General features: G+C 39.9%; 1 protein-coding gene across 4 annotated transcripts in view; it reads right to left on the bottom strand.

Annotated features, from left to right (window-relative positions):
- Positions 1-12,165, bottom strand: part of LOC133085034 (zinc finger protein 33B-like) — a 36,321-nt gene that overhangs the window by 12,310 nt on the left and 11,846 nt on the right. For all 4 annotated transcript variants that reach the window (XM_061181911.1, XM_061181893.1, XM_061181902.1 and 1 more), the window contains 2 exons: positions 8,938-9,064; positions 8,582-8,677 (listed from right to left, as the gene is read on the bottom strand). In XM_061181911.1, coding sequence (XP_061037894.1) covers positions 8,582-8,677; positions 8,938-9,064 — 223 coding nt within the window. The remainder of the gene's footprint in view (positions 1-8,581; positions 8,678-8,937; positions 9,065-12,165) is intronic.

Here is a 12,165-nt window from a genome sequence, read left to right as displayed (position 1 = left end):
TGCTCATTTACTTTAATGTTTCTGGATGATTTGCAGGCAGGGACAGAGACAATGCTGACTTCACACATCCTTCTTTGAAGAAGTTCACTCTGTCCTTTAGACACTGTTTTCTCTTGGCTACAGGACACCACATTCTCTGTTCCCTCCTAATCTCAAAATTGCTGCTTCTCTTTTTTCTGCTGAGTCATCTCATTCTCATGGCTTCTGAAAGGTAGTGTCCCAGGGTACAGCCTTCAGACCTCTCAAAACTGTGCATTCCTTCTCCTAAGGAGAGATGTTATCTAATCCCTTAGCTTTAAATACTGCATTTTAAAACTTTAAATATTGCCCTGGCTGACAATTTCCAAATAAATATCTCCAACCTGGACTCTCCCCTAATCAACCTCTGCTTATATACCCATATGTTTATTCACAAGTAAACTTGGATATTTTATAATCACCCGAAATTTGGTATGAGCAATTTAAACTCCTAATAACTCCTCCCAAGTTGTTTCTCTCCAATTTTCCCAATCTTGGCAATTGGTGCCCATTCATCCAATTTTTCTGGATGAAATCCCTGGAGTCTTTCTTGACTCGTCTCTTTCTCTCACATTCCTTGCCCAATTCAACAGCAAATCTTATAGGTCCCACCTTCAAAATAAATCCAGAAGTCAATCACTTTTTTTCTTCCTCACTACTTCCAACCAAGGGTAAGCTACCATCACATTTACAGAGATTAAAATACTATTCTGACTGATGTTCCTGCTTTCAGCCCTCTGCCCTCAATAGTATTTTCTTTGCTCAGCAGCCAGAGAAATCAATTTAAAAAAACCTATCAGCATATGTTGCTTACTGGGTTAAATTATACCAACGGCTTCTCATCTCACTCAGAATAAAATCAAAGTCCTTATCGTGGTCCAAATGGTGCCACATAATTTCAGCTCCCATTACCTCTACAATGTCAACTCTTTCTACTCTTCGCTCACTCATTTCCCCCAATCCATAGTCATATTTATGTGTCCTCAAAAACACCAAGTACATCCCTGCCTTGGTGGACTGACATTTGATGTCACCTCTGCCACCAAGACTCATGATTCTCATCATTTTATTCAAGTTGATAATATTAGAAAGGCCTTCTTAATCTCCTTTCTAAAATAAAACACTCCATCATTCTTAACCTTCTCTAATTTCCTAGTTATTTACTGGCATATTTTAAGTGTATATATGTGTAATTGTTTGTTTCTTACCCTTCTCTCCCTATCAGAATGCAAGCTCCATGAGGTCAGGGGCAAAATTTAGTTCACTGGTATATTTCCAACACCTAAAACCAGAGTAATGAACGTAGGTACTCAATATCTGTTGAATGAAAAATGGGGGCGGGGCGGGGGAGTCAAGATGGCATACTAGGAGGATGCGGAATTCGCGTCTCCTCACAACTAGGGCACCTACCAGGCACCAGTGGGGGACCACGGACACCTAAGAGGACGGGAGTAACCCCCAGCGACTGGGTAGGACATGGGGCTTGGGGGGAGTACAGGGAGAGGAGAAGTGGAGGCAGCAGGGGACTGGCGCTCCTGAGGGGTGGCTGGGGGAGGGGAAGGGATCCCACGCCAGAAGGGGAATTTGGGGAACCACTGGGAAGGCAGAGGATCAAAAGAGAGCGTGGCCAGGTTTCCCCTGCCCACTTGGACCCCCAGGAACCTGCTGAGATCCCGGGCCTGACCCTCTGCCCACCAAGGCCTCCTCCAGCTGCCCAGGTCCTGAGGGAGTGGGGGGCGGGGGAAGGAGGAGCAAAAGTAAAGGCTGCACCTCCGGGACCGGCACCCCTGAAGGGTGGCTGGGGGAAGGAAGGAGTTCCTACACCCAGTGGGATCCACCCACACTTAGGGGTCCAATGGCTACAGGGGAGACCCTGGGGGAGACGGTGGGGGAGGGGCACGAAGGAACGGAGGGGAATGGGGCCAGCGCTCTCCCTGTCCACTTAGGCACGGCGGAGCCTGTTGGGCTCCAGGGCCTAATCCTCTGCCCTCGGAGCCTCCCTCCTGCCGTGCAGAGCCCAAGCCCCGCTCCTGCACCCCAACCCGGGGCCCCACCTCTGCCCTCAGAGACCCCCTCTGAGACCCCCTCCAACAGGCTGGGCCTAAACCGCACCCACACACCCTCACTCAGGGCCCTGCCTCCAAACTCCGGAACTCTACACTCCGGAGACCCTCCTTTCCACATGCTGCCTCTCCCCTTCTGCACAGGTCCTAAGCAGAGGCCCCGCCCCACACTCAAATGTCACCCCACCTACGCCCCGCCCCACACTTGAACGTCGCCTGCCTAGGCCCCACCCCATGCTCAAACGTCACCCCCCCACCCGCCTACGTCCTGCTCCACCCAAAATCCCACCCCTGCCTAAGTTACAACCCCTGCCTAAACTCTGCCCCCAGAGCCAAGGTTTTTTTTTTTCTTTTCCTTTTTCCTCTTTTAGATTGGGGTTCTGTTTTACCTTGTTGATTCATTGTTGTTGATTCTTTTATATTTTTATTTTTCCTAATAAATCTTTTATTTTTCTAATTTTATTTTATTTTTTATACTTTGTTAGTGATCTCTCCTTCTGGCTTGCTCCCCGCCACCCCTTTTTTTTTCTTTTTTCTGTTGTGGTTTTATTTTACCTTGTTGCAGATGTTTCAATTACAGTTTTATTTTTCCTAATATATTTTTTACCTTTCTAATTTTATTTTGTTTTTTATTCTTTGATATTATACTGCTTCTTTTTTTCTTTCTTTCTTCTTTTTTGTTTTTTTTAACCACGCCATGAAGCTTGCAGGATCTTGGTTCCCAGTCCGGAGGTCGGGTCCGAGCTCCTGTGGTGGGAGCTCCAAGTCCAAACTGCTGGACTAACAGCGAACCTCAGACCCCAGAGAATATCAATCAGAGTGAGGCCTCCCGGAGGTCCTCATCTCAGCACCAAGACCCAGCTCTATCCAACTGCCTGCAAATTCCATTGCTGGGCGTCTCAGGCCGAACAACCAGTAAGACAGGAATACAGCACCACCCATCAAAAAAAAAAAAGAAAAATGAAACAACACAAAAATGTGTTACAGACGAAGGAGCAAGGTAAAAACCTTCAAGACCAAATAAATGAAGATGAAATAGGCAACCTACCTGAAAAAGAATTCAGAGTAATGATAGTAAAGATGATCCAGAATCTCAGAAACAGAATGGAGAAAACAGAAGAAACATTTCACAAGGATCTAGAAGAACTAAAGAGCAAACAAACAGTAACGAACAACACAATTACTGAAGTTAAAAATACTCTAGAAGGAATCAATAACAGAATACCTGAGGCAGAAGAATGGATAAGTGAGCTAGAAGATAAAATGGTGGAAATAACTGCCAGGGAGCAGAATAAAGAAAAAAGAATGAAAAGAATTGAGGACAGACTCAAAGACCTCTGGGACAACACTAAACGCACCAACGTTCGAATTTTGCGGGTCCCAGAAGAAGAAGAGAAAAAGAAAGGGTCTGAGAAAATATTTGAAGAGATTATAGTCGAAAACTTCCTTAACATGGGAAAGGAAACAGTCCATCAAGTCCAGGAAGCACAGAGAGTACCATACAGGATAAACCCAAAGAGAAACACGCCAAGACACACATTAATCAAACTATCAAAAATTAAATACAAAGAAAAAATATTAAAGCAGCAAGTGAAAAGCAACAAATAACATACAAGAGAATCTCCATAAGGTTAACAGCTGATTTTTCAGCAGAAACTCTCCAAGCCAGAAGGGAGTGGCAGAACATATTTAAAGTGATGAAAGGGAAAAACCAACAACCAAGATTACTCTACCCAGCAAGGATCTCATTCAGATTTGATGGAGAAATTAAAACCTTTACAGATGAGCAAAATTTAAGAGAATTCAGCACCACCAAACCAGCTTTACAACAAATGCTAAAGAAACTTCTCTAGGCAGGAAACACAAGAGAAGGAAAAGACCTACAATAACAAACCCAAAACAATTAAGAAAATGGTAATAGGAACATGCATATCGATAATTACCTTAAATATAAATGGATTAAATGCTCCAACCAAAAGACACAGATTGGCTGAATGGATACAAAAACAAGACCAGTATATATGCTGTCTACAAGAGACCCATTTCAGACCTACAGACACATACAGACTGAAAGTGAGGGGATGGAAAGACATTCCATGCAAATGGAAATCAAAAGAAAGCTGGAGTAGCAATTCTCTTATCAGACAAAATAGACTTCAAAATAAAGACTATTACAAGAGACAAGGACACTACATAATGATCAAGGGATCAATCCAAGAAGAAGATATAACAGTTGTAAATATTTATGCACCCAACATAGGCGCACCTCAATACATAAGGCAAATGCAAACAGCCATAAAAGGGGAAATGGACAGTAACACAATAATACTAGGGGACTTTAACACCCCACTTTCCCCAATGGACAGATCATCTAAAAGGAAAATAAATAAGGACACACAAGCCTTAAATGACACATTAAAAGATGGACTTAATTGATACTTATAGGACATTCCATCCAAAAACAACAGAATACACTTTCTTCTCAAGTGCTCACGGAATATTCTCCAGGATAGACCATATCTTGGGTCACAAATCAAGCCTTGGTAAATTTAAGAAAATTGAAATCATATCAAGCATCTTTTCCGACCACAATGCTATGAGACTAAATATCAATTACAGGAAAAAAACTGTAAAAAATACAAACATATGGGGTTCCCTGGTGGTGCAGTGGTCTGCCTGCCAATGCAGGGGACACGGGTTCGAGCCCTGGTCCAGAGAGATCCCACATGCCACGGAACGCCTAAGCCTGTGCACCACAACTACTGAGCTGGCACTCTACAGCCCACAAGCCACAATTACTGAAGCCCATGCGCCTAGAGCCTGTGCTCTGCAGCAAGAGAAGCCACCGCAATAAGAAGCCCGTGAACTGCAACGAAGAGTAGCCCCCTCTCGCCGCAACAAGAGAAAGCCCGTGCAGCAACGAAGACCCAATGCAGCCAAAAATAAATAAATAGATTAATTAATTAAAAAATACAAACACATGGAGGCTAAACAATATGCTACTAAATAACCAAGAGATCACTGAAGAAATCAAAGAGGAAATCAAAAAATACATAAAAACAAATGACAATGAAAACACGATGACCCAAAACCTATGGGATACAGCAAAAGCAGTTCTATGAAGGAAGTTTATAGCAATACAATCCTACCCCAAGAAGAAAGAAAAATCTCAAATAAACAACCTAACCTTACACCTATAGCAATTAGAGAAAGAAGAAGAAAAAAAACCCAAAGTTAGCAGAAGGAAGTACTCATAAAGATCAGACCAGAAATAAATGAAAAAGAAATGAAGGAAACGATAGCAAAGATCAATAAAACTAAAAGTGGTTCTTTGAGAAGATAAACAAAATTGATAAACCATTAGCCAGACTCATCAAGAAAAAAAGGGAGAAGACTCAAATCAACAGAATTCGAAATGAAAAAGGAGAAGTAACAATTGACACTGCAGAAATACAAAGGATCATGAGAGATTAGTACAAGCAACTATATGCTAATAAAATGGGCAACCTGGAAGAAATGGACAAATTCTTAGAAAAGCACAACATTCTGAGACTGAACCAGGAAGAAATAGAAAATATAAACCAATCACAAGCACTGAAATTGAAACTTTTAAAAAAAATCTTCCAACAAACAAAAGCCCAGGAACAGATGCCTTCACAGGCGAACTCTATCAAACATTTAGAAAAGAGCTAATACCTATCCTTCTCAAACTCTTCCAAAATATAGCAGAGGGAGGAACACTCCCAAACTCATTCTATGAGGCCACCATCACCCTGATACCAAAACCAGAAAAAGATGTCACAAAAAAAGAAAACTATAGGCCAATACCTCTGATGAACACAGATGCAAAAATCCTCAACAAAATACTAGCAAACAGAATCCAACAGCACATTCAAAGGATCATACACCATGATCAAGTGGGGTTTGTCCCAGGAATGCAAGGATTTTTCAATATACGCAAATCAATCAATGTGATACACCATATTAACAAATTGAAGGAGAAAAACCATATGATCATCTCAATAGATGCAGAAAAAGCTTTCGACAAAATTCAACTCCCATTTATGATAAAAACCCTCCAGAAAGTAGGCATAGAGGGAACCTACCTCAACATAATAAAGGCCATATATGACAAATACACAGCCAACATTGTTCTCAATGGTGAAAAACTGAAATAATTTCCGCTAATATCAGGAACAAGACAAGGTTGCCCACTCTCACCACTATTATTCAACATAGTTTTGGAAGTTATAGCCACAGCAATCAGAGAAGAAAAAGAAATAAAAGGAATCCAAATAGGAAAAGAAAAAGTAAAACTGTCACTGTTTGCAGATGACATGATACTATACATAAAGAACCCTAAAGATGCTACCAGAAAACTACTAGAGCTAATCAATGAATTTGGTAAAGTAGCAGAATACAAAATTAATGCACAGAAATCTGTTGCATTCCTATACACTAATGATGAAAAATCTGAAAGTGAAATTAAGGAAACACTCCCATTTACCACTGCAACAAAAAGAATAACATACCTAGGAATAAACCTACCGAAGGAGACAAAAGACCTGTATGCAGAAAACTGTAAGATACTGATGAAAGAAATTAAAGATGATACAAACAGATGGAAAGATATACTTTGTTCTTGGATTGGAAGAATCAACATTGTGAAAATGACTATACTACCCAAAGCAATCTACAGATTCAATGCAATCCCTATCAAACTACCACTGGCATTTTTCACAGAACTAGAACAAAAAATTTCACAATGTGTATGGAAACACAAAAGACCCCATGTAGCCAAAACAATCTTGAGAAGAAAACTGGAGCTGGAGGAATCAGGCTCCTGGACTTCAGACTATACTACAAAGCTACAGTCATCAAGACAGTATGGTACTGGCACAAAAACAGAAATATAGATCAATGGAACAGGATAGAAAGCCCAGAGATAAACCCATGCACATATGGTCACCTTATCTTTGATAAAAAGCCAGAGTATACAATGGAGAAATGACAGCCCTTCAGTAAGTGGTGCTGGGAAAAATGGACAGCTACAGGTAAAAGAATGAAATTAGAACACTTCCTAACACTATACACAAAAATACACTCAAAATGGATTAAAGACCTAAATGTAAGGCCAGACACTATAAAACTCTTAGAGGAAAACATAGGCAGAACACTCTATGACATAAATCACAGCAAGATCCTTTTTGACCCACCTCCTAGAGAAATGGAAATAAAAACAAAAATAAACAAATGGGACCTAATGAAACTTAAAAGCTTTGGCACAGCAAAGGAAACCATAAAAAAGACGAAAAGACAACCCTCAGAATGGGAGAAAATATTTGCAAACGAAGCAACTGACAGAGGATTAATCTCCAAAATATACAAGCAGCTCATGCAGCTCAGTATCAAAAAAACAAACAACTCAATCCAAAAATGGGCAGAAGACCTAAATAGACATTTCTCCAAAGAAGATATACAGATTGCCAAGAAACACATGAAAAGATGCTCAACATCACTAATCATTAGAGAAATGCAAATCAAAACTACAATGAGGTATCACCTCACACTGGTCAGAATGGCCATCATCAAAAAATCTACAAACAATAAATGCTGGAGAGGGTGTAGAGAAAAGGGAACCCTCTTGCATTGTTGGTGGGAATGTAAATTGGTACAGCCACTATGGAGAACAGTATGGAGGCTCCTTAAAAAATTAAAAATAGAACTACCATATGACCCAGCAATCCCACTACTGGGCATATACCCTGAGAAAACCATAATTCAAAAAGAGTCTTGTACCACAATATTCATTGCAGCACTATTTACAATAGCCAGGACATGGAAGCAACCTAAACGCCCATCGACAGACGAATGGATAAAGAATATGTGGTACATATATACAATGGAGTATTACTCAGCCATAAAAAAGAAACAAAATTGAGTTATTTGTAGTGAGGTGGATGGACCTACAGTCTGTCATACAGAGTGAAGTAAGTCAGAAAGAGAAAAATAAATACCATGTACTAACACATATATATGGAATCTAAAAGAAAAAAAAAAAGGTTCTGATGAACGTAGGGGCAGGACAGGAATAAAGACACAGCCGTAGAGAATGGACTTGAGGACCCAGGGAGGGTGAAGGGTAAGCTGGGACGAAGTAAGAGAGTAGCATTGACATATATACACTACCAAATGTAAAATAGATAGCTAGTGGGAAGCAGCTGCATGGCACAGGGAGATCAGCTCGGTGCTTTGCAACCACCTAGAGGGGTGGGATAAGGAACGTGGGAGGGCGATGCAAGAGGGAGGGAATATGGGGATATACGTATGCATATAGCTGATTCACTTTGTCACACAGCAGAAACTAACACAACACTGTAAAGCAATTATACTCCAATAAAGATGTTAAAAGAAAAAATGAACACATGAGCAACACGTAAGATTAAAAAGAATTCGTACCTATCACCAGGTGTCCTTCTGTTTAATACACCCTAACTCACCTGGGTAGCTCTGGCTTGGGGACTCTTCCTCTAATACCCATGGTTGCTCTCCTTGTTCCAACCTGAAGATCAGTTCCGGTTTAGGGATGCAATACCCTGTGAATGGGAAATGAAATGGGAATTGTGCTAGGCTCATGGGCTTTAGGGCTCCTGAAGAAAGCAGAAAATGAAGCTTCAGGGACCAATTTCAATCTATTATTGGGAAAAAAAAAATTCTTTATGGTGTTTCAACAGTCCTTCTTGTTATCACCCTGGATCTCAAGCCTAAATATCTTCAAACTCAAAAAATTTCCACATATGTCAGCAACCAAGAAAGGACATGCATACTAGGAATCTACATGGAAAACAATCCCTACCCACTGAGACGAGGTGACTATAGTTTTCCAGCATCACATCCCTGTACAGTGTCCTTTGAGCAGGGTCCAGCTGCTGCCACTCCTCCTGGGTGAAGCCCACAGTCACATCCTCAAATGATAAGGATTCCTGAAATAGGACATTTGTGTTCAAATTTAAGTAATCAGAATTGGAAGACATGAGAATGGCTACACTGTTCACTATTCAGAGTCAATCAAAATATGTTTTGGGATGTCTACTTCTGCACTGTACTTGGTTGGAGTGGGAGAAATCATAACAGATATTCCCTACTACTGGTGTAAGTTATTGATGCCTGCATGCCATAAAAACTATCCTACTTTGGGGGAATCTGAAGACAAAGCAATGTTACTGTTATCAAGAAGCATACAATCTGAAAAACAGACAAACATACAAGCATATAACTACAATAAGATGTTACTATTGTGAAAAGATGAGCAAAGCTGATTGCGGTTACAAAGGGGACAAAAGTTCTATTCCTGCTATTAGGGTGGGTTTCACTAGGAGGTAAAATTCTGAGTGGTTAAACAACATTAGAGTAACATTCATGAACCTGGGGCAACAGCATAACCATGGATACCTCTAAAAAACGTAGTTAAAGGAAAAACAATTAGCACATAAGAGAGTACCATTTGGGACTATGATAAGATAAAGAGCTATGGAGTTATTCAGGGAGTGAGTTATTGAATAATTTTGGATATAACTCCTGTAGAATAGGGGTGTCCAAAATATCTGCTTATTCTTTCCTTCTGGGAAACCTTTTTATTTATTTATAAACTGTAAACTTATATTGTCAATCTATATATAAAATTTCATTCTTATTTTTTTAGATTAAAAAAAATGTAGGTAGGCACCTGAGTATTTTCTTCCCATAACTGAACAGTCTCATACAGTCGTCACCAAGAGTAGATTCTATCTCAAGAAACCACTTTCTTTGCTCATCTAGAAGAAGCAACTCCTCAACCGTTAAAGTTTTATCAAGAGATTGGAGTAATTCAGTAATATCTTCAGGCTCCACTTCTAGTTCTAGTTCTCTTGTTATTTCTACCATACCTGCAATTACTTCCTCCACTGAAGTCTCAAACTCCTCAAAGTCATCCATGAGGGCTGAAATCAACTTCTTCCAAATGCCTGTTAATGTTGATACGTAGACCTCTTCCGATGAATCACAAACATTCCTAATGGTTTCTAGAATGGTGAATCCTTTCCAGAAGGTTTTTAATTTACTTTGCCAGATCCATCCGAGAAATCCCTGTCTATGACAGCTATAGCGTTATGAAATGTATTTTTTAAATAACAAGACTTGAACATCAAAATCACTCCTTGATCCATGGGCTGCAGATGCTGTGTTAGCAGGCATGAAAACAATATTAATCTCATCGTACATCTCCATCAGAGCTCTTGGGTGACCAGGTGCACTGTCAACGAACATTAGTATTTTGAAAGGAATCTTTTTTTCTGAGCAGTAAGTCTCAATAGTAGGCTTAGAATATTCATCAAACCATGTTATAAACTGATGTGCTGTCATCCAGGCTCTGTTGTTCCATTTATAGAGCACAGGCAGAGTAGATTTAGCATAATTCTTAAGGGTCCTAGGACTTTCCAAATGGTAAATGAGCACTGGTTTCAACTTAAAGTCAACAGCTGCATTAGCCCCTAACAAGAGAATCAGCCTGTCCTTTGAAGCCAGGCACTGACTTCTCCTCTCTAGCCATCCAAGTCCTAGATGGCATCTTCTTCCAATTTAAGGCTGTTCTGTCTACATTGAAAACGTGTTGTTTAGTGTAGCCACCTCACTAATTATCTTAGCTAGATCTTCTGGACAACTTGCTATAGTTTCTACATCAGCACTTGCCGCTTCACCTTGCACTTTGATGTTATGGAGACGTCTTCTTTCCTTAAACCTCATGAACCAGTCTCTGCTAGCTTCAGATGTTTCTTCTGCAGCTTTCCTCACCTCTCTCAGCCTTACATGGAATTGAAGAAAAGAAAATTAGGTCCTTGCTCTGGATTAGGCTTTGGTTAAGGGAATGTTGTAGCTGCTTTCATCTTCTATCCAGACCACTAAAACTTTCTCCATGTCAGCAATAAGGCTGTTTCACCTTCTTATCATTTGTGTGTTTAGTGGAGTAGCACTTTTAATTTCCTTCAAGAACTTTTCCTTTGCATTCACAACTTGACTAACAGTTCGGTGCAAGAGGCCTAGCTTTTGGTCTATCTAGGCTTTCGGCATGCTTTCCTCACTAAGTTTAATCTAGCTTTTGATTTAAAGTGAGAGATGTGCGATTCTTCCTTTCACTTGAACACTTAAAGGCCATTGTAGAGTTATTAGTTTGCCTAATTTCAATACTGTTGTGTCTCAGGGAATACAGAGGCCCAAGGAGAGGGAAAGAGACTGGGGAACAGCTGGTTGGTGGAGCCGTCAGAACACATACAACATTTAAGTTCACTGTCTTATATGGGTGTGGTTTGTGGTGCCCCAAAACAATTACAATAGTAACATCAAAGATCACTGATCACAGATCACCATAACAAGTATAATAATAATGAAAAAGTTTGAAATATTGTGAAAATTACCAAAATATGACAACAGACATAAAGTGAGCAAATGCTTTTGGAACAATGTGCCAAAAGACTCGATGCAGAGTTACCAAAAACCTTCAATTTGTAAAAAAAAAAAATACAGTATCTGTGAAGTGCAGTAAAGCAAAGCACAATAAAACAAGGTATGCCTGTATTATACACGACAATGAAAAATGGAAATGACAAGCGTCTTTCAGTAAAGAAATGGAAAACTAAAATGTGGTATGGTCTCATAATAAAATATTATATGACATTAAAAAGAATAAAGTATTAGCCAATTTGGACCAATCTTAAGTACAATACTAAAATTTTTAAAAAGGAGGTACAGTAACCTACATATCAAATGAGATAACTGACATAATTCTAAGAAGCATATAAAACAAAATATATATTCTTCCATGATACATGCATTTCTGTCTACTTACCCAAATAGAATGAGAAATTAATTTATATATATAAATATATAAACACGTATATGAACAGTGAGTCAAGGATGAAAACCCAGCTGCGGTAGGCTGAATAATGGCCTAAGGATATTCATGTCCTAATCCCTGGAACATGTGAATATTACTGTATATGGCAAGAGGGCCTTTGTAGATATGATTAGCTAAGAATCCTGAAAAGAGAGC

The sequence above is a fragment of the Eubalaena glacialis genome, chromosome 1, assembly GCF_028564815.1.
Source record: "Eubalaena glacialis isolate mEubGla1 chromosome 1, mEubGla1.1.hap2.+ XY, whole genome shotgun sequence".
Lineage (NCBI taxonomy): Eukaryota > Metazoa > Chordata > Mammalia > Artiodactyla > Balaenidae > Eubalaena > Eubalaena glacialis.
The sequence above is the reverse complement of the archived record's forward strand: the minus strand, read 5'-3'. Positions and strand labels throughout refer to the sequence as shown.